This window comes from Podarcis muralis, chromosome 2, assembly GCF_964188315.1.
Source record: "Podarcis muralis chromosome 2, rPodMur119.hap1.1, whole genome shotgun sequence".
In the NCBI taxonomy this organism is placed as follows: Eukaryota; Metazoa; Chordata; class Lepidosauria; order Squamata; family Lacertidae; genus Podarcis; species Podarcis muralis.
The window spans coordinates 2,060,702-2,079,722 of NC_135656.1; the positions used below are offsets into that span (position 1 = coordinate 2,060,702).

Below are 19,021 nucleotides of genomic sequence, written 5' to 3' on the forward strand. Positions count from 1 at the left end.
ACAGCACACATCCAACTGTGGCTGATTTTGGATTTGAAGCTGCTGCACAGCAGACCCACCCAGCCACCCCTGAGCGTTGTGTAATAGGCAAAGTAACAAGAAAAATGCACTGGAAAGTGTGGAATAGTGTTTGCTAGATGCAGCGTCATCTAACTTCCCTGCAAGCATATGCTCAGCAAATAGCTGGTAATCATCTAATCATCCAGGTTGGGAGCTCAAAGCCAGGGTGGATAAAAATCAATGATTGATTTTTTTATAAAAATAATAATCAGATTTTTAAATTTTAAATTGGATTTTGTTGATTTAAATCGGATTTTTTAAAAAATAAAATGCTTTTGGAGGAATCATCTTTCTAAAGATAGTTTTCTATTTTTACATTATAGTCCAAAGGCCATTCATCAGGAAATAAGGATTTTTAAAAAATTATGTAGTATGAGGCTTTATATGCAATGAATTTCATTAATCCATTCACAATGCCTTGCTCTTCCAGAGGTTTCTGTAAGGGGCAGTTTGGGGCAGTTTTTCCAATGAGATTATCACAGATGCTTGTTTTTGCTGTTCTCAAAAGTGTGTCTACAGAGATAGCATGCCTTTTCTTCACAGGAAAAAAATGTTATAAAATAAACATACAGAGTTGAGGGGAAAAACCTTAATCCCATTGTTCCTTTGCAAATTCATATTCACAGAATCAACCCCTTACCTCTTACCGGTAAATGCTGAGTTCCAAGAGGTTCAATGAATAGTGGAATAGATCTTCACAAGTAGCTAAGTGTGAAGCAGTAAAAATGAAAGTGCAAACCTTGTCAGCAGAATACTCCGCAAGTCTTGGGATCTTTGTGTAACGATTGTGCAAGTCAGTTGCATGTCTGTGCAACTCAGACTTGAGGCAAGTGCTGAAGGCTCTTCAGGGCTGGCAACCTCTTCCCAATCCCACCAGGTCCCAACAACTGCACTCACCCTTAACTGTACAGAATAGGCGCCTGAATGTAGAAGCAAAACTACTCTGAAAATTTATTAATCCTAAAATGAAACCTTTGTCTTGTTGTAAATATTAAAATTATACCCTCAACAAGGAGTCTTCCTGTAAAAAAATATTTAAATCAAGTCTTCCTGACTAGTGATTTAAATCATGATTTAAATCAAATCCACTCTGTTCAAAGCACAGGTTGTCTGGCAGGGAGAGTGAAAGGCACGCAGAGCTGTCAAATGCTACAGCCAGGTATCTCCACGATCCTTGGTGGAGGATGTTTGTTGAGGCAGGATGTGAGCCCCATTTCACCCAGGTTGGGCACACTCACCACACATGCATTTGTGTATACACACAGACACACACACACACAGAGAGAGAGAGAGAGAGAGAGAGAGAGAGAGAGAGAGGCTGGGAGCCTCGATGGCACCCCTCTGGAGGCTTCCCAGGGCAAAAAAACCAGCTCCCCCCCCCCCCCATAGCTACAGCTCTGCTTTATGCCTGCGACAGTTTAGAGCATTTTTTAATTATTATTTTTTTAAAGACTGCCTACAACCATACGAGCCTACCAGGCCTTGAGCTCATCTTCAGAGACCATCTTCTCAAGCCTGCCATCCAGAACAGTCGAGGTTCAGAAGCAGCAGGGACAGGACTTTCTTGATGGTGACCTCTCATGTCCCTGGTTCCTTCCCTCAAGAAACTCATTTAGCCCCAGCACTTCACAGTCTTTGGCCAAGCGACAAAATCGCACAAGTGTCCGACACAGCAGAACCTAAGAAGATGGGCTATGGTCCATCGCTCTCCCATAGACATAGAATCCGAGAAATGTAGAGTTGGACAGGACCCTGAAGATCATCTAGTTATGATGCCCTGCAGGAATATGCAGCTGTGCCGCACCAGGATCGACCCTGCAACCTTGGCATTATCAGCACCATGCTCTACGCAGGGAAGCTACCTCATCTGGTTGGCCCTTGGGAGAACAGAAGGGCCATTGGCCTGACCCAGCAGGGCTCTTCCTGCATCCTGGCAAGCCGGACTTCTGTGTGATTCTGTTCCTAGGTTTTATTTGTTTCGTGTGCTGGTGTGCATTTTAATTGTATTTAATGAGTATATGCTGTTTTGGGAGAGCTTCCCCAGAAAGGCAGTTGTATAAGCAAATAAATGCTGTATTACTTGCTGGAGTGGGGTTATGGCACATGCAGTGCCCTGGTCCAAACCATTCCATTTCTTTTCTGTTAACTTATGGCTTTAAAAGCTTTCAATTAAACAAATACCAAGGCAGTGTACAACAAGCACTAATAAAAATCAGCTGAAACCTTTATAAACATTAAAATGACAAAGCAGACAAGGGTGACAATAAACAAAAAGCATTAAGAGAATAGTAAGATCATTTGAGTTTAGCCAGGCAATTTTGCTTAAACTCTTAAGGAGAGCCTGTAGAACATGAATATAGAAACTCTAACTCTTAAAGGCTCTGAAAAGACTCGGTAGCACAACAAATGGCTGACACAGCCTTCTCCCCCACAGTGATGGCTTAGTGTTGGGTGCCATAAGTCTCTGATGTGAGCATAAGATGGCACATTGATGGTGCACATGTGCACAAATACTTTTGCCCCTCCAGGTATTGCGGAACTCACATCAGCCCCTGCAGAAGCCAGGGGTGGTGGGAGTTGTAGTTTGGCCAGGGGTTCCCCACACCTGGTGCAAAGCAAGGGGCACATTCTCTCTCACACAGAGAGGTGTGTTCTTGCAATGGGGCTGGTGCGCCTTTTGAACAAGCTGCCTTGCTGCATCCTGCCCAGAGTGAACTTCCAGCCCAACCAGTTGGGAGATCCACCCCTGCTTATGCAAATGGCCGTTAATAGGACAGAGGCACTTGTTTTGCCTTTGATCTTTGTTCTGCTTCCCTTGGCACTGCTGCCGCATCCTCCCTGTGCTGATGTAATCAGCTTGCAGTCGGAACCCATTGCATCCTCCAGGGGGAAGCGATGTCTCCCTTTCCCTTTCCCAAGGTGCTTGGCTCTTCTCTCCCCGACTAGGCAAGGTAGCGCTCTAGGCAGAAGCCTCCCTTGCTCGGGCTCTTGCCAAGGCTTTGGGCTCAGCCCTCTTTGACAGCGTCTGTCCTGCTGCCAAAGCCACAGCCCCACAACTTGGGGGCCAGGCCTTTTTCCGTGTGCAGGGAAACACATGCCGCTTTCTCCAATGGCCGCTAGGAGCTGTGTGAAAGGAAACTACCTTCCCCAACACACCTACCCAGCCACTGCAGCAGTGGAATGCCTGCTCCCCTGGCAGGTGTGTTCATGCATGTGCGCATAGACCGGCTCTCCCCAACCTGGCGCCTCCAGGATGACAGCTCCCACCTGCTGTGCTGACTGGGGCAGGTGGGAGTTGTGCTTCAAAACATCTGGAAGACACTGGCTGCCGAAAGGCTGGGAGGAAAGGATCTGAACATTGGGGGTTGCGGAAGGGCGGGGGCTTCATTTTGGTGATCGCTGCAGCCCTAGGAGAGTCAGTGGAGAGATCTCACATCTGAGTTAGCCAAGCAAAACCCACTTGGCATATTAAAGAGTGTGCCTGTCGTCATCCGTTGGGTGGGGAGCAAAACCAGCTCCTGCCCCTGATGATCCCAAAGTCTGAAGTGAAGGTCAGAGTTATGGCTGTTTTGCACTTGCCCCACAGAACAGATAGGGGTCCTTCGGAAAACAGAGCCACTCTGGATTGCTTGGGAACCCTTTGTGGTTGTTGAGCTCCACTATCCCTCAAGTTATCTGCCAGGGTGTTTTGGTGAACAGGGGTGGACTTGGGGATTTCAGATTTCAGCAGCAAATTTGAGAGGGCAAAATCTGGCAAAAAAACAATTAAACCCACCCCTGCCTCTTGGCTTCCATTCTGCTCAATTCACTGCATCCTAGTTGTGGCACCCTGTGGCACCCCCTCGGCCTGACACCCAGTACAAGGGAACTGGTCATGCTATATCTGGCTCTATTTGAATCCCAGTGGGTGGAGCCCGTGGTGGACAGCGGCTAGAGACAGGTGGGTCCAGGGTCAAAAGGGGGAGGGACCAGAGGGGGGAAACATGGAGCTTCACCATCTTCCCTCTCTCTCTGTGCCACCCCTTTGCTGTTGCATCACCCATGCTCCCCAATCTGCATGAAATCAGCCAAGGGCTGCAAGTTGCCCACGCCTAAGCGATAGCTTTTATCTAACGGCCCACTCCAGAAACGAGCGCTACCTGGATGGTGGAAGCAGAACCAAGCAGAACTCTTGGGTAGACACATATTTCAATTGAGATGACCTGTGACTGTCCAGGTGTTATTGGACTCCCAACTTGCACTATCCCCAGCACCAAAGCTGGGTCACCAAAGCTAGCATGGCCAATGGTCAGGGATGATGGGAACTGTAGTCTTTCAACATCCAGAGGACATCAGGTTCCCCACCTCCGGTTTAGAAAAATTCATGCTAAATCTGAGCATCCATGTTTGGACGTAGTATGCCTCTGAATTCCAGATGTCAGGAGAAAAGGCAGAAGGCAGTTCTTCTATTCCACAGAAGTAAGGCACACTTTCCTGAAAAGCTCCTACAGAAGGACCATTCATAGCCAGGGAAACAGGTGTGGAGATGAATTTGGGTCACCAAAGCCCCCCCCCACACACACACACCTGCAGGCAGCGTGGTGTGCTTTATGAGTCTTTTCCCAGGCACTGCAGACATTTTCTCATACTCTTTCCTATGGCCTTAGGGCCTTAGAAACTTAGTTTTTTAGAAAGAAAGAAAGAAAGAAAGAAAGAAAGAAAGAAAGAAAGAAAGATCACACAGAATACACATGCAGGGGAAGTGGGAGCAGGAGAGGCTTTGCTGCTGCCGCCTCCACATGGCATGATGCCCCGAGAAAAGACAGTAGGGAAGTAAAACGGACTTCCAGAAATCTGACTTGCTTCCAGAGATTATGTATACCCGGCTGCCCGGCCCTGGCCTTGGGGCAGCAGCTGTTGTTGGGAGAATCTGTGGGAGGGCGATAATGCCTCATTAAACCACCCAGGGCAGCATCCAGCTCAGCAAAATAGAAGCACATACCTGACGAAAGAAGTCATCTGCGTAACAGTTGTTGGGAAAGATTGGGAGATGAAAGAGGTAGAAGTTTGTGTTCCTGCGCTCCAGGGATGGTGCTTCTCTTAATTCCCAAAAAACGACGGTGGCTTTTTTGCCCATGGGGTGAGCCCAGGACAGTTTATATGTTTAACAAATGGCAAAGCCTTTCCTGTACAGTGCTATTTCAGGCAAGCATGTGCCTTTATGGAAAAGGGGTGTTCGCACATAGAAAACTTGTCAGGGAGAACTAGCAGAACTCTTCTTGCTGACTTTCTAGTTTCTCTGGCTGGTGAGAAGGATGCTGGCACCTGCACCCAAACCCTGTTGCTATGCCAGATCACCAGCAGGGCAACCCTGTGCCTGGTCTTCTCAGAAGTAGGTCCCGTTGAAAAAAAAGGGGTGGGTGGGAAGTGGATCCCATTGACTTCAGTGGCACTTGCCACTAAGAAAGTGTTCCTAGGATGGCTTCCTTTGTCAGCTTGTCTGTTCTCTTGAAGACCCTGTGAGGTTTTGATCCTGCGGCATTATGATGTGCTGGCAGTGATTTAAATGCTGCAGCAACTCTCATGAGGCACAAATGTTTGGTCGCGCTTTTTATCAGCGCTTAGTAAATATCCGTCCGCAGGCTCGATGGGCATCGGGGTGGCAATGGAAGCTGCTAATAGCAGCTGGCAGAGGGCACCATTAATCTGAGAATGTCACAGCACTCTCAGCAGGGTCTGGTTAATGAGACCCTGGCAGAGCATTAAAAGTAAATAAACTAGCAAGCAAGAAGTGGTTTGGGCCACGCTGAATTCAGGGCTGAAATAATGAGCAAATGTGACCTTCCCCAGGGACTTGACCTCAGGAGGCTGCCCAGGTTGGCCTTTGGAAGAAGAGGCCACAGTTGCAGCCCATTTGGAGGCAATGTCTCTTGCTACCAGGATCCTGACCGAGTGCTCTCCTCTGCTGCTTTCTGGATGTGCATGAAGCTGCCTGTTGGACTTACTTAAGTGAGCCTATTCTTCCATCTGCCTCATGGGTAGGCAAACTAAGGCCCGGGGACCAGATCCGGCCCAATCACCTTCTCAATCCGGCCTGCAGACGGTGCAAGAATCAGCGTGTTTTTACATGAGTAGAATCTGTCCTTTTATTTAAAATGTGTCTCTGGGTTATTTGTGGGGCATAGGAATTGGTTCATTCCCCCCCTTCAAAACATAGTCCAGCTCCCCACAAGGTCTGAGGGACAGTGGACTGCCCCCCTGCTGAAAAAGTTTGTTGACCCCTGCCTCATCTGGCCGCAGAACTCCTGCTGTCTGAGATGGTTTAGAAACTCTGCAGATTCTGCTACTGATCTCCACAAAGGAAGACCTGTGGCTCAAGAGCATTGCATGCAGAAGGTCCCAGGCTCCATCCCCAGTTAAGACCAGGAGAGAGGGTCTGCCGTGGGGACAACATTGAGGGCAAGATGAGCCAATGGTGTGATTTGGCAGAAGGCAGCGAGGTAGAGGATGGATGGCATAGGAGCGAAGGCAAAAGCATGTTTCTCTACAGATTAACCACGGTGTGCAGCCATCAGAAAACAGGCCAGCAAAGTAGATGGCCATCCACACTGCAGGGGTTGGACTAGATGACCCTCAGGGTCCCTTCCAACTCTACACTTCTATGATATGTGAGCTTGTGTTTTGTTTTCCCTCATACAAATGAATAGCATCCATTCAGGGGAGAAAATCAAACTCTGGGATACTGTTTCTGGGGTGGGGAACTAAGCCTGTCCTCTGCCCTAGAACGAGATGTAGGATTTGTCACCTGCCCAGCTGCTTCTCAGAGTTGCAGCTTGTTGTGTTTCTGCATGAGTCACTGTTGGGAACCTTCCTCCTCTGGACTGGAAATAGGCTGTGCAGAGATGTGCAGTGACTCGTGCAGAGATGCAGCAGGCAACCCACTTTGTGGATGGCTGGTTTCGTGGAAGCCTTTGCTTAATTCATTTCTCATGTTCCACTTTTCTAAGCCTATTTCTCCTGTTGGCCTGACACACGGAAGGAAGTTTGGAATAAGTTAACAAAGACAGCAGCCTCCAGCCAGCCCTGCTTCTTGGGCAGGGCAGGGCTAGAGTGTTCCCGCCTCCCTTCCTGCAAGTGCCCTATTGCCTGCTTCTCCTATTCTGATCCAACTGGAGGTGGTTGGGTGTGTGTGTGTGTGTGTGTGTGTGTGTGTGTGTGTGTGTGTTCATATTGGCTCTCCTCCCAAGGATCAGTTTAACACCAAAAAATGTCAGATCATGTTAGATGCTACAAAAGCAAGCCATTCGCTAGCTGTCAGGGTGGTTTTGGTGGGCTTGTTCGTAAGTGTCTGGAGGGAGAGGATGCGATTAGTGGTTTTGTTTTTCTGGGGTGGAATCTTAAGCTGGCTTCCTTTTGAGGCTGCTTGATAGCTAGTTGGAAGTTTCTATAAAGAAGCGCAGCATAACCAGGGCTAAGTACACTCTGCCATCTCTTCACTGCCACCCACAATCCACAGTCTGTGCCAAACCGACCCAGATTCTGCCCCCAGAAAATGCCTGTTCATGCCAAAACAAAACTAATACGCAGATAACCTGGGAGGGGACAGGGAATGATATATATCACTCACTCCTGTCCAGCTTCCTGCTGAATTGGAAGTTAGCACCAGTCAAGGTGTGCAACTCTTCCTGAACGATCTCCACACCTGTGAAGGCTAGATTTTAAAATGAAAGCAGAGGCTTCCAGGATGCTGTCTTCTGCGCCAAATATTGAATATTCTGTGGCATGATACATTCAAACATGCACAGAATGTACTTGACTCTAAATGCAGCCAACTGCCCTGGTTTTTGGTTTTTTGGTGTGTTTTTTAAAAGGAGGTTTAAAATTAATGAGACTACTCTCTTGCTCAAACCAAGCCTCTTGTTGATTTCATTGGGATTTGAGCACAACTGGTTTTCAGTGGATCAGCACCACTAGAATGGCTTTGGGATCTGGATTACATTGAATTTTGCATGGAAACAGAATTGCAGCATGGATTATTTTGTTACTTGGAGTTAACTGAAGCGGAAACAATGCACAATGATTCTAGTCCTCAGTGTGGCTGCTTTGATTGACTGGCTAGCTGTCAGATAGATTTCTACGTCTCCTTTCAGCTGGTTCTTCCAAGCTGGCCAGAGGCAGTTTTGTTTGGGAAAGGCAGCGTCTGCCACGGGGTCTGGTCTTTCTGGCACCAGATATTCTTCTGTGGCCAGGAGGGCTCTTTGCTCTCCCTTGCAGGCTCCTGGTCATGCTTTCCTCCCCACCTGCATCTTCTCTCTGCCAGTTACGCATCTCTTTGCCTTACACCACATGTCTCTTCCGCAGCATGAACAAACCTGCCCCTTCATTGTGGTCATCAGCTGAGGCCCTGCTCTGGGTGCTGCCACCTTTGGGAGTTAGGTGGGGGCTATTGAGGAAATGGCCTCCTACGGCAGTGACCTGATTGTGGAATAGAGTACTGTCCCCAGAGATCTTCATTTGGCAACTACATTACTATCCTTTAGACATCCAGTAAATACCATTTTGTTGCCAGGGGCTTTTGGGGAATCATAGCGTCATCTCTCTGGCATTACTGCCTGCTTTGCTGGTGGTGGGTCTGTTGCTGGAGGGATTTATGTGGAGGCTGGACACCCATCGGTTAGAGATGGTCCAGCTCTGAATTTCCTTCATGAAGGAGGGGGCAGTTTAGGGGAAGTTTAGGGGAAGGGAACCCTTTTGGAGGGAGTGCTGAGGGCCACATTCCCCCAGTGGAAAGCTGGCAGTAGGGGGGGGGCAGCAATGTGGGGGGGGGGGAACGACCAGACACACCCAGATACTCAGTCATACATGAAAAGCTATTTTTAATGGAAACAGAGACATATATTTAATTCTTAGGAACTCTGCTCAGGTTTTACGTTTCATTATCTCCATATACTTAAATTTGGGGGGGGGGGGTCAGTTAAAAATCATGAGCACCATTTTCTGGTTCAAAAAGCAGAAACACTGGACAAATGCAAATAGCACCAAGGCCTTATAGCTATTCAAAATTTGAAACGCAATTGCAACCATTGAACGTTCATGTTTGCACTTACAAGTACATGGGCAGTTTTTGCATGTTGGCAAACCTACCTCTCTGCTAAGACATTTCCACCTCTGCTTTGATCACCTTCTGGCAGATCTTCTTGCAGAAGAAGGAGCTGCCACTGGGCACTTTGCATGTTCTCCAAGTCCCTTAATGCCCTAGCTCAGGAGTGGGGAACCTGTGGCCCTTCAGATGAAGCTGCTCTGCAACTCTCATCAGCCCTAGCAAACATGGCCAATGGCCCAGAGTGATAGGAGCCGTAGCTCAGCAGCATCTGAAGGGCCAAATGGTCTCTGGTGAACAGTTGATGAAAGAGATGCTCCACCCCTTGACTAGATGGCCTGCCAGATGTGTTAGTGCAGACATGTCCAACCGGTCGATTGTGGGTGTGATCCTGGTCAATGGTGGGATTAGATAAAGTGGGCAAGGAATATAGCCTCCTCCCAGCGCTGGGTCCTTCCATTGCCGCAGCAGGGAAGGCCAGGCCGGGCGGCAAGTGCAAGGATTGTTGTCCAGCCCAGCCTTCACTGGTCCTTGGTCCCTTTGACAATGGGAGGGAAGGAGGGGGGGCAGGCGCTTGAGCCGGGGGAGAGAAGCTGACTGCCTCCTCAGAGAGAGAACTTTTGCCTCCTTTCCCTCCCCCCCTTAAACTCCCCCCTCCCACGTCCAGTTAGCCACCTCCTTCCACACACGCACCTCGCGCATGCTCCTTGTTCCTCCAGTGACAATGGGTAGGTCACTGCCAGTTTTTTTATACTGGGAGTAGATCGCAGTCTCTTGGAAGTTGGACATGTCTGTGTTAGTGTATTTGATAGTATTTGGCAATTGCTTTATTTTGCATTGTTAGTCACCTTGAATACCTTGCAGTGGAAAGGTGGGGAATAAGCATGTTAAATACATATAAACCTCCTGGCGTGCCGGAAGGTGTTGAACTGCAACTCCCATCATTCCTGACTATTTGCTGCCCTGGGTGGGGCCGATGGGACTTGTAATCTGAAAACATCTGGAAGATGCCAGGTTGGAGAAGTCTGCTTCAGAATGCTAACCACTATTTTGTGGTGGGCATTGAAGGAGCTGCCACTGGGTACTTTGCATGTTCTCCAAGTCCCTTAATGCCCTAGCTCAGGAGTGGGGAGCCTGTAGCCTTCCAGATGAAGCTGCTCTACAGCTCTCATCAGCTCTCATCAGGTAGATGTGAGACAGCTGTCTTTTGGAGAAGCCTGCTCAACATTCTGGAACTTTTCACTGAGGAAGCTTTGCCGGGCTTCCTAGAAATGCCACCGTTCTTTGGAACTCCGATTGCAAGCCACTGCTTTGAAACAGCGTGCTTCAACCTTGGGGCTGCAGGTGCTGTTGGACTGCAACTTCCTGGCTGGGGATGATGGGAGTTGTAGTCCAACCACATCTGAATGGCACCAGGCTGGGGAAAAGTTTATCTAAGGAATACAGCTTAGTTCAGTAAAAGCTCAAAGTGGCACAAACGGCAAAACCTAGTGGAATCTGTTATGGGCACATACTGATCAGTGCATTTTCCTGTCATTTCCACAGCCGCCGTGAAGCTCTGCGTCTCCTTGCGGGTCCCCCAGACCATCCCCATGGACCTGCGGATTGGACAGCGTCTCGCCAAACCTGGCCCTGACACTGCCTTGCTGGCTTTGAAGCAGACGCAGCAGCTGCAACACCAGCTCTTCCTGGCTAGTTTGCACCCCCGACTGGAGTACCAGCAAGTGGAGCAACTCAGCCACCAACACCTGCGGGTCAGTATCCTGCGCTTTCTCAGGGTTGGGTGAGGGAAGCAGGTGATGCATACATATACTGCCCCAAAGAGCAGTTAGTCTCCAGTCAGCTTTGCCTCACTTGGCTTCCTGATGCTTCTCATGGGGCTTCTTTGGCAGAAGCGCTCCTTTTGCACTTCGGTAGCAAACATTGTTAGGAAACATTGTTTCACACATACGGACTTCTCCTCTCCAGCCAAAGACTTCCTGTGTTATTGAGCCATTGCAGGGGGTTGGACTGGATGACCTTTGAGGGCCCCTTCCAGCTCTACAATTTTATGATTCTATGAAAGAACTGTGGTGCTATAGGGGACTCTCCATAATCCCAGGAGCTGCTGCTCTTCCGTCTGATCAAGAGGCCACCAAGTTCTCTAGCCTGCCTCATCTGCTCACTTAGTTCCACAGATAGGCCATGCAGTTACCTCAGGCTATATATACCCAAAGCAAATTTTGTACCATCGTATGTTGGCAACTGGAGCCCTGTCATCTGGTGGTTGTCTGTGACCTTCCTTTCCCAAATGATGCAAAGTGTTGGTGGGCATTTTTTGCCATGGATGGAGAAGGTGCCAACAGTAGCATGTTGGCAAAGCTCAGCTTCTGTGAGGAATGTCAGATGGGAGACAGTCACCCCAGACAGGGTGTGAGGACAGGAAGAGAAGGGGTTAACAAGGCAATGGCAGGTGAGTGGGATGACCTAATTGCATATAGGAACTGGAAGGGAGGGGAGCAATGAAAGGGGGTAGTAGATTGAAAGACAGGAACCTGAAGGGAGTATGGGTCCAGTCACCAGGGGCAGAGTGCATGCTTCAGCTGCAATACCAGGATCAGTCCCTGGTTTTCCAGTTAAAAAAACAAGTAGAAGGAGATCCTGAAGAGCAGGTGCCATTTAGGGTAGAAAGATCCAGACTCAGTGGACACATAGGCCTGTAGGTTGGGTCTGACTTGGACGCAGCTCCTGAAAGTGAGTCGGGTTGGCAGAGGGAAGGACTCTTGGACTCCATCCTTGATATGCTCATCAAACCTCGTCTTCTCTGCATTTCCAGGTGTCGATGGAGCCACCGCCTCAGGATCCCATGCCTGGGAAGCAGGAACAGGAGCTGCGGCTGCTCTTGAATAAAGACAAAAGCAAACGCAGTAAGAGCCACTCACTTTCTCCTTCCCCCATGCCCCCCTGACTGGAGTGCCCATGGTTCCTTCCTTGCTGTTCCATAATCTTGTGTCACCTACTCTTTTCTACCTGCTATGTGACATGATGTGTCTAGCAATGGCGACTGGCGCCCATTGGACTGGTAGGGCAAGAGGCTGGCAGGCCAAGCACAGGGTGGATCCAGAGCCAGAGCCAATCATGGGCAGAGCCAACTGATTCTCGGTTTGTCATCCCGGCTCAGTTCCACAAGGGGCAAATCAGAGACCAAGGAGGAAGCTGGCAGCCAGTGCTGCCCCCTAGATTGGTCATAAGTAGGAAGGTGGCGACTGGCTGAGGACAAAATGAGGCTTTTGCTGATGCTGCTGTTACATTTATTACCTGCCCTTCACCAGCTGGGGTAGGTTGCAACAATTAAGAAAGTTTAAATGGTTTACAGGAACAGGGTGAGCCCTGAAGACACACATCTCAGGTCTTGAAAGGGTAGGGTGAAGAGGTCTTCAGCATTCACTGAAGAAGCCAGACGTACCTCTGTGGGGAGGGAATTCCACAGCTTAGGGGCTACCACGAAAACACGCCCTCTCCCACCTCACACCCCAAACTTCTTTGGGAGGTGCAACTACCAAGCGGGTCTTCTGGTGAGCTTAACCCCCAGGAGGATCTGTAGGAAAGGAGGCAGAAGCCAGAAGCCAGAACAGCAAGAGGGATCTGGCTTCTGGGATAGCCGCGCGCAGCCTCTCCCGGGCAGCAGCATGAATTCTCCCCTGCGCACGGCTAAGCAAGAAGCCAGGACAGCTAGCAGGATCGCAGGGCAGCGATCCCACTTGCTGTCCTGACTTATGGGCTGCGCGCGGCTAAGGCTCCCCCAAGAGCCGCACACACGCTACATGCGGCTCTTTAAATGGAGCGCTGAGCAGAGCCTCCTGCCTGCATTCGCTCCATAAGACACACACACATTTCCCCTTACTTTTTAGGAGGGGAAAAGTGCGCCATAGAGCGAAAAATACGGTACCGTAGTTTTCGCTCCATTACACGCATTTTTTTCCTCCTAGAAAGTAAGGGGAAATGTCTGTGCGTGTTACGGAGCGAACCTCCGTGGTTTCCAGCGGGAGAAGAGCCGCTGAATGGGGAGGAGAGAGGGACAGAGTTCCTGCTTCTTTAAAGGAGCAAAGTGGGAGGGGAGAGGAGCCGCTTACACGAGTGTAAGCGGCTCCTGTCCGGTTGGCTCCTTTAAAGCAAGCAGGCTTTCTGTATCTCTATCGTCCCCAATCAGCGGCTCTTCTCCTGCTTTGCTGGAAATAGCAGGAAATATTTTCAGCTCGCTAAGGGGGGGGGGAGGAGGGAGAGAAGCAGAGCCTGCTTGCTTTAAAGGAGCAAACCGGGAGAGGGGAGGAGCTGCTTACACGAGTGTAAGTGTCCGGTTGGCTCCTTTAAAGCAAGTAGGCTCTCTGTATCTCCTCCTGCTTTGCTGGAAATAGCAGGAAAGATTTTCAGCTTGCTAAGGGGGGGGGGGGGAGAGAAGCAGAACCTGCTTGCTTTAAAGGAGCATACCGGACAGGAGCCGGCTCGTGTAAGCGGCTCCTGTCCGGTAGACTCCTTTAAAGCAAGCAGGCTCTCTGTCCCTCAAGCAAAGTTTTTCAGCTCGCTAAGGGGGGGGGGGAGGAGGGAGAGAAGCAGAGCTTGCTCCATGCATGCTCCTTGTCCCTTGAGTGCTTTTCCTTCCCTCCCCACTTAAAACATGGTTACAAAGCACGGATCCACATGGATCCTCAGGATTTTTGCACTGGGTCACCCCAAATTCACCAGCAGATCACATAGCATGTCCATGGCTACAGTTTGCACCAAAAAAATCACGCACCCACTGTTGCCTGGGGCTGCAGTGGTGCAAAAACGTGGTTACAAACATGGATCCACATGGATCCTCAGGATTTTTGCATTGGGCCACAGCATGAACCACAAAAATCATACATCCACTGTTTCGTGTAGAATATTTTTTTTCTTATTTTCCTCCTCTAAAAACTACATGCGTGTTATGGTCGGGTGTGATTTATCGAGCGAAAAATATGGTAATTCCCTAGTAAGGGTGTCTAGGAGTGTCGGTTTAGAGATATAAACATTCTGGATTTATTGCAGACACAAAGCGGAAAGGGTTTAAATTTGTAAACAAAAATTCATGTCTTGAGAATTGTTTGCAATATTTGACTCTAGGTAAACTTGGGAATAATATATGGAGATGTTTTCAATAGCTATCATTTCTTAAATTATTATTATTTCTTCTGTGAAAAGTTCATATTCCCTGTTGTGTATAACTGTAGATATGGCAGTATGTTTAAAAATCATATTATTGAATGTCTGTGTGAAGAAATGGATGCATCAGACAGGGAACAGTTAAGTCATTTGCAAATAATAATGCACAATGGATGCATAACCCTGATTGATATCTTCATAGAGAGACGTCTGATATGCTTTTGAATGAAAACTCAACACACTGTTAATTCAGTAGCAGATACAATTCTAAACACAGGATGCATAACAATAGTATGAATCCAGTTTGCCCACCCCCTGCAAAAAAAATCAAAAATCAAATCAACATTCTCTTTTGCAGATAAATGTCCCAAACACGAAATACCAGTAAGTGGTAAGGTGCAAATACCCATAGAAGTAAAAGGAGAGCTTTCACAAATCCGTAACCATATGTGAAAGATGTTATTGTGCTGACAGCAAAACATAAATTCAGTATCTACTGAAACTATAAAGACTCAACAGATTTAAAGCATGAGTATTACATTCACTCTCAGTAGTATCTCATGCCTATGAAGTAAAAAATGGTAAAGGACCCCTGGAGGGTTAAGTCCAGTCAAACTTGACTATGGGGTTGCAGCACGCATCTCGCTTTCAGGCTGAGGGAGCTGGCGTTTGCCTGCAGACATCTTTCCAGGTCATGTGGCCAGCATGACTAAACCATGATAGAAACAAGAGTGCATGAAAATGCCATTTACCTTCCCACCACAGCGGTACCTATTTTTCTACTAGCAGTGGCGTGCTTTCGAACTGCTGGGTTGGCAGAAACTGGGACAGAGCGACAGGAGCTCACCCCATCGTGGGGATTTGAACTGCCAACCTTCTGATTGGCAAGCCCAAGAGGCTCAGTGGTTTAGTGCCTATGAAAGCTAATGGCGCAATCAGGGGTTGGATCCTGACGGTGTTAGTTGCACTTTCCATTGAAACCAATGATTATTCAGACATGACCAACTTTTCACATTGACTTCAGTGAGTCCTGAGTGTAATCAACTTTGTTTGGATGCAGCTACTGCTTCTTTAAGTTACCACAGTACTCCTTATTGTTTTCATTGTGACATACCATAAACTGTCAAAAAGAATCACAAGGCAATTCGGAAGGCTTTAACATAATGTTATGTGAGATTTTTTTTTGGGGGGGGGGGAGACCCTCAGCACATTGGATGTAGGTTTCTGTCCCCCTCCTCATTTACTTGTGTTGGGATCTAACTGACCCCATTTCCCTTTTCATTAACCCCTTAAATGTAAGCATACATGGTACACATCCAAAGCAGGGAGAAGTGAAACACCTCAAAAATTAACCCCCTTAAAAATTGAAAGAACTAATCAAATATGAAATTCCTACAGGTGGGTGGGAATTTTAGATCCTTTGTATAATCCGTGGGGTTAAGCTGCAACTACAAATGCAGAGGAAGGTTAAACCAGGAAACGGGGAAATGAAAAATAAGCAAACCGCCCTCCTTTTCCTCCGGTGTTGTTTTTCTCAGACCCTCCTATCGCTAATTCCATCTCTTCCTGTCTGCCTGGCATGCAGGAGTCATGATAAGGCTGCCTGAACATTGCGCTAGATGTCTGCTGCTTCCCCCCACCTTTTTTAACGTATGGATATTGTAACAGAGCAAAAATCCCACAAGAGTTGAGAAACTTGCCTGCTTTGGCAATAGTCGTTTGCTGCCTGCAGTGATGATGTGAGGCAGATATAGCTCCCATCTGTGCTGTGTTACTCCAGCATCACAGAGCTTGCCTAGGAACAGGTGTGGGTGTGTCAGTGCAGTACAAAATTGGAAGAGGCTTCACGGCATGCAAAAATGTTTGCTGGCTGAGTGTCCCCCCCCCCCACCTCCTTTGGCCACTAACAGATGCAGTTTTGTAAGATGCAGGACATTTCCATGTAACCAGCATGTTCCATTGGGCACATTCGTCATTCGTCAGGGATGCAGATGGACCAGTCAAACCTAAGCTTCTTCAGCAAGGTGATAAGGGAGCCGAAAGGGTAAACTTGCTCCCCCAAAATCATCAGTAAGAAAACACTCATTGTGTTTTGAACCAAGTTGCTTCTCAACAGCAGGTATTAAAAACAGTGGGAAGAGTGGCCTCTTCAGCAGTCACCCTTAAGCAACCATTAAGAAAAGCACAGAATTCAGAGGCTCCATAGATCCCTGCACACATGAATTCTCATGCTCCTGGGAAGGGCCATAGCTCAGTGGTAGACTTCATGCTTTGTGTGCAGAAGATCCCAGATTCAATCCCAAACACCTCCAGGTGGGGTGGGGGAGACAGACATTAGACTTTGTCAGACCTTTGCTGAGCTCTTGGAGAGTACGGGCATTAAATGTGTCACTGGTGGTCATGGCAGTGCTATTTGTTTATTTTATAGCAAGAACAGGAGTAATGATTTCCTTTGGGACCACATCACAGGGAAAGGGGAGATTTAACCCTTTCCTCCACAACTTCAATCGCAATGGCAACCCCTCTGTGTACTGCAATTAGTGATGGGGGAAAGCTTCCATTGGTCCTAAAGGGACCTTTCCCCATTGCCCATTCTGTGTACTGCTGCTCCATGTGGTGAACTATGGGAACTACAGCTTAGAGCCACTTCCCTGGTAGTAAGTATTCTAAGGCTCAGGACTGGCCCTGCCCACCGTGGCTGGCCTTTGGGCAGTTCTAGACAGGAAGAAGGCCTATAAAAGGCTTCCTGTTTTGACTCGGGAGCTGTCAAAGAAGTAAAGCCTTTGGTTCTGAGTGTGCTGTGTCCTTCTGCCCCTCGGTTTACAGCCCCAGTCTTGATACAAGAGCACAGCGCACATGACGGTGCCCAGCCTTCTCCATCCTGGTCCCTGCCAGCTCTTTCAGACTACAGCTCCCATCATCACTGATCATTGGCCATGCTGGCTACTGCTGATGGGCGTCATAATCCAAAACATCGGAAGAGCACCAGGCTGCGGAGACCTGGCATAGTCTATGACACATGTTAAATGTGGGAGCACAGGAGAAATGGGTGACCAGAGCTCAGCATCCTGCTAGGCACCTGCTGTTCTTAGCTCAGCCAGCACCTTCCTGGAGCACCTTGTGCTCCTGCCTGCACTTCCCTCGTGGCATATAGTGGTCCAGGCGATACAAGCAATCATGGGGCAGGCTGATGCTCGATGAAATAGGGTGTGTCACGGTGTGTACTTGAGCAGTGTGGCAGCCCTCCGTGAAGCACAGCAGTGCAAGGAAATAAATAAGCTGTGTAACTCGCCCTCGTTGCCCCGAGACAGGATATCCTATGTCTCAAGCATTCCTGGCAGATGCCTACCCAACTGTGCCATGAAACTGCCCAGCCAAGAGATTCTATAGCTTCCTCCATTTGGTGATTTACTCCATTGCTGGACTACTTTAGCTCACGACTGGTGTGTTCCTGGAATGGCACAATGGCCACTTCCCATGGCTTTCTCCTGTGATGTTCCAGTGAAGAAGGACTCCTGGAATCATGGGATGAGGTAGATCATGGCTCTCAGGTTTGGAGGTTCGGAGCTGCTGCCATGGGTAGTACCCACGTGCTGCACCCATCCCACATGATTCCCAGCTTCCCAAACTGTGTAGGATCAAGACCCAAGAAGAAGCAACCACATCACTCCAGAAATGTGTGAACCAGGCTGAAGAGCAGCCTAGTAGCAGAGAAAACTGCATGGGTTGGGTTCTGGAATCTCCTTGCTAGGCAGGTTTGGGAGCCTACCTGCAGGAATGCTTTAGCCCAGGAGCAGAGAACATGTGGCACTCCAGATGCTGCTGGACTAGAACTCCCATCATCCTTGTCCATGCTTGCTGGGGCTGATGGGAGATGGAGTTGAACAAAATCTGGAGGGCCAAGGATCCACAGTCCCTGTTTTTGATACAGAATATCAGAGATAACTGGGACAAACTACATGTCCCATTTGATGACTCACATCTTGGTGATTCACCTTCACAGTTGTGCTGCTGGCAAGGTAGGGAGCTAGTGGCATTTCTTAATCTTTAGCCTGGTTGTATCTTCCTGTAAGTCTGACTCCAGCTTCTTTACATCCCCGGTGGGTGGAATGAACAATTCGCCCCATGCACTTTCTGGCATCCTTCAAAGGACTGGCCCATAATTCTCTTTTGAGGGCTGCATTCTCCGGGGGGCAGGGCTGATCTGTCAGGGGCTGCATGCTGGTGCTCCATTTTGTCTCTTTCTGCTACCCATCCTCTGCTCCTTGCCACTCACATGAAATTTCATCCAAGGGCCACATGAAGCCCACTCCCTGCTGTAATTCAGTGTAACTGGATGCCGTGTGTTGCCAGTAGTGTGGAAAAGGCCATGAGGGGCAGCACTCCTGTATTTATCCTGTATTTTATTCTGTGAACTGCCTGGAGATCTTATGATGAAGGGTGGTCTATAAATCAAATAAATCAATAAATTAATAAAAATAAGCTGAAGTGAGTGTATAGATGGGGCTGTGAGTTGACCAGCAGGACTATTCAGAAGCAGATGGATGAGTTTGGTGGTTGATCAGGAAAAGAAACTGGTGGATGGCCCTGCCTCAGTAGCTAGCTAATTTAGGTCTCTCGCATTTCTAACATATTTAGGTGGTTCATGTCAGTAGAAACCAGGGGCACCCAATTTCTCATACTGCTGATGGCATTGGTCCCCATATGTTAACCCTTCCT

General features: G+C 48.4%; 1 protein-coding gene across 10 annotated transcripts in view; it reads left to right on the plus strand.

Moving 5' to 3' along the window:
• HDAC7 (histone deacetylase 7) overlaps positions 1-19,021 on the plus strand; it is a 190,105-nt gene that overhangs the window by 124,342 nt on the left and 46,742 nt on the right. For 9 of the 10 annotated variants that reach the window (XM_028721196.2, XM_077923731.1, XM_028721200.2 and 6 more), the window contains 2 exons: positions 10,685-10,893; positions 11,955-12,045. In XM_028721196.2, coding sequence (XP_028577029.2) covers positions 10,685-10,893; positions 11,955-12,045 — 300 coding nt within the window. Of the gene's footprint in view, positions 1-10,684; positions 10,894-10,943; positions 11,592-11,954; positions 12,046-19,021 lie in introns of those variants that run through there. The other variant, XM_028721198.2, reaches the window with a different exon arrangement.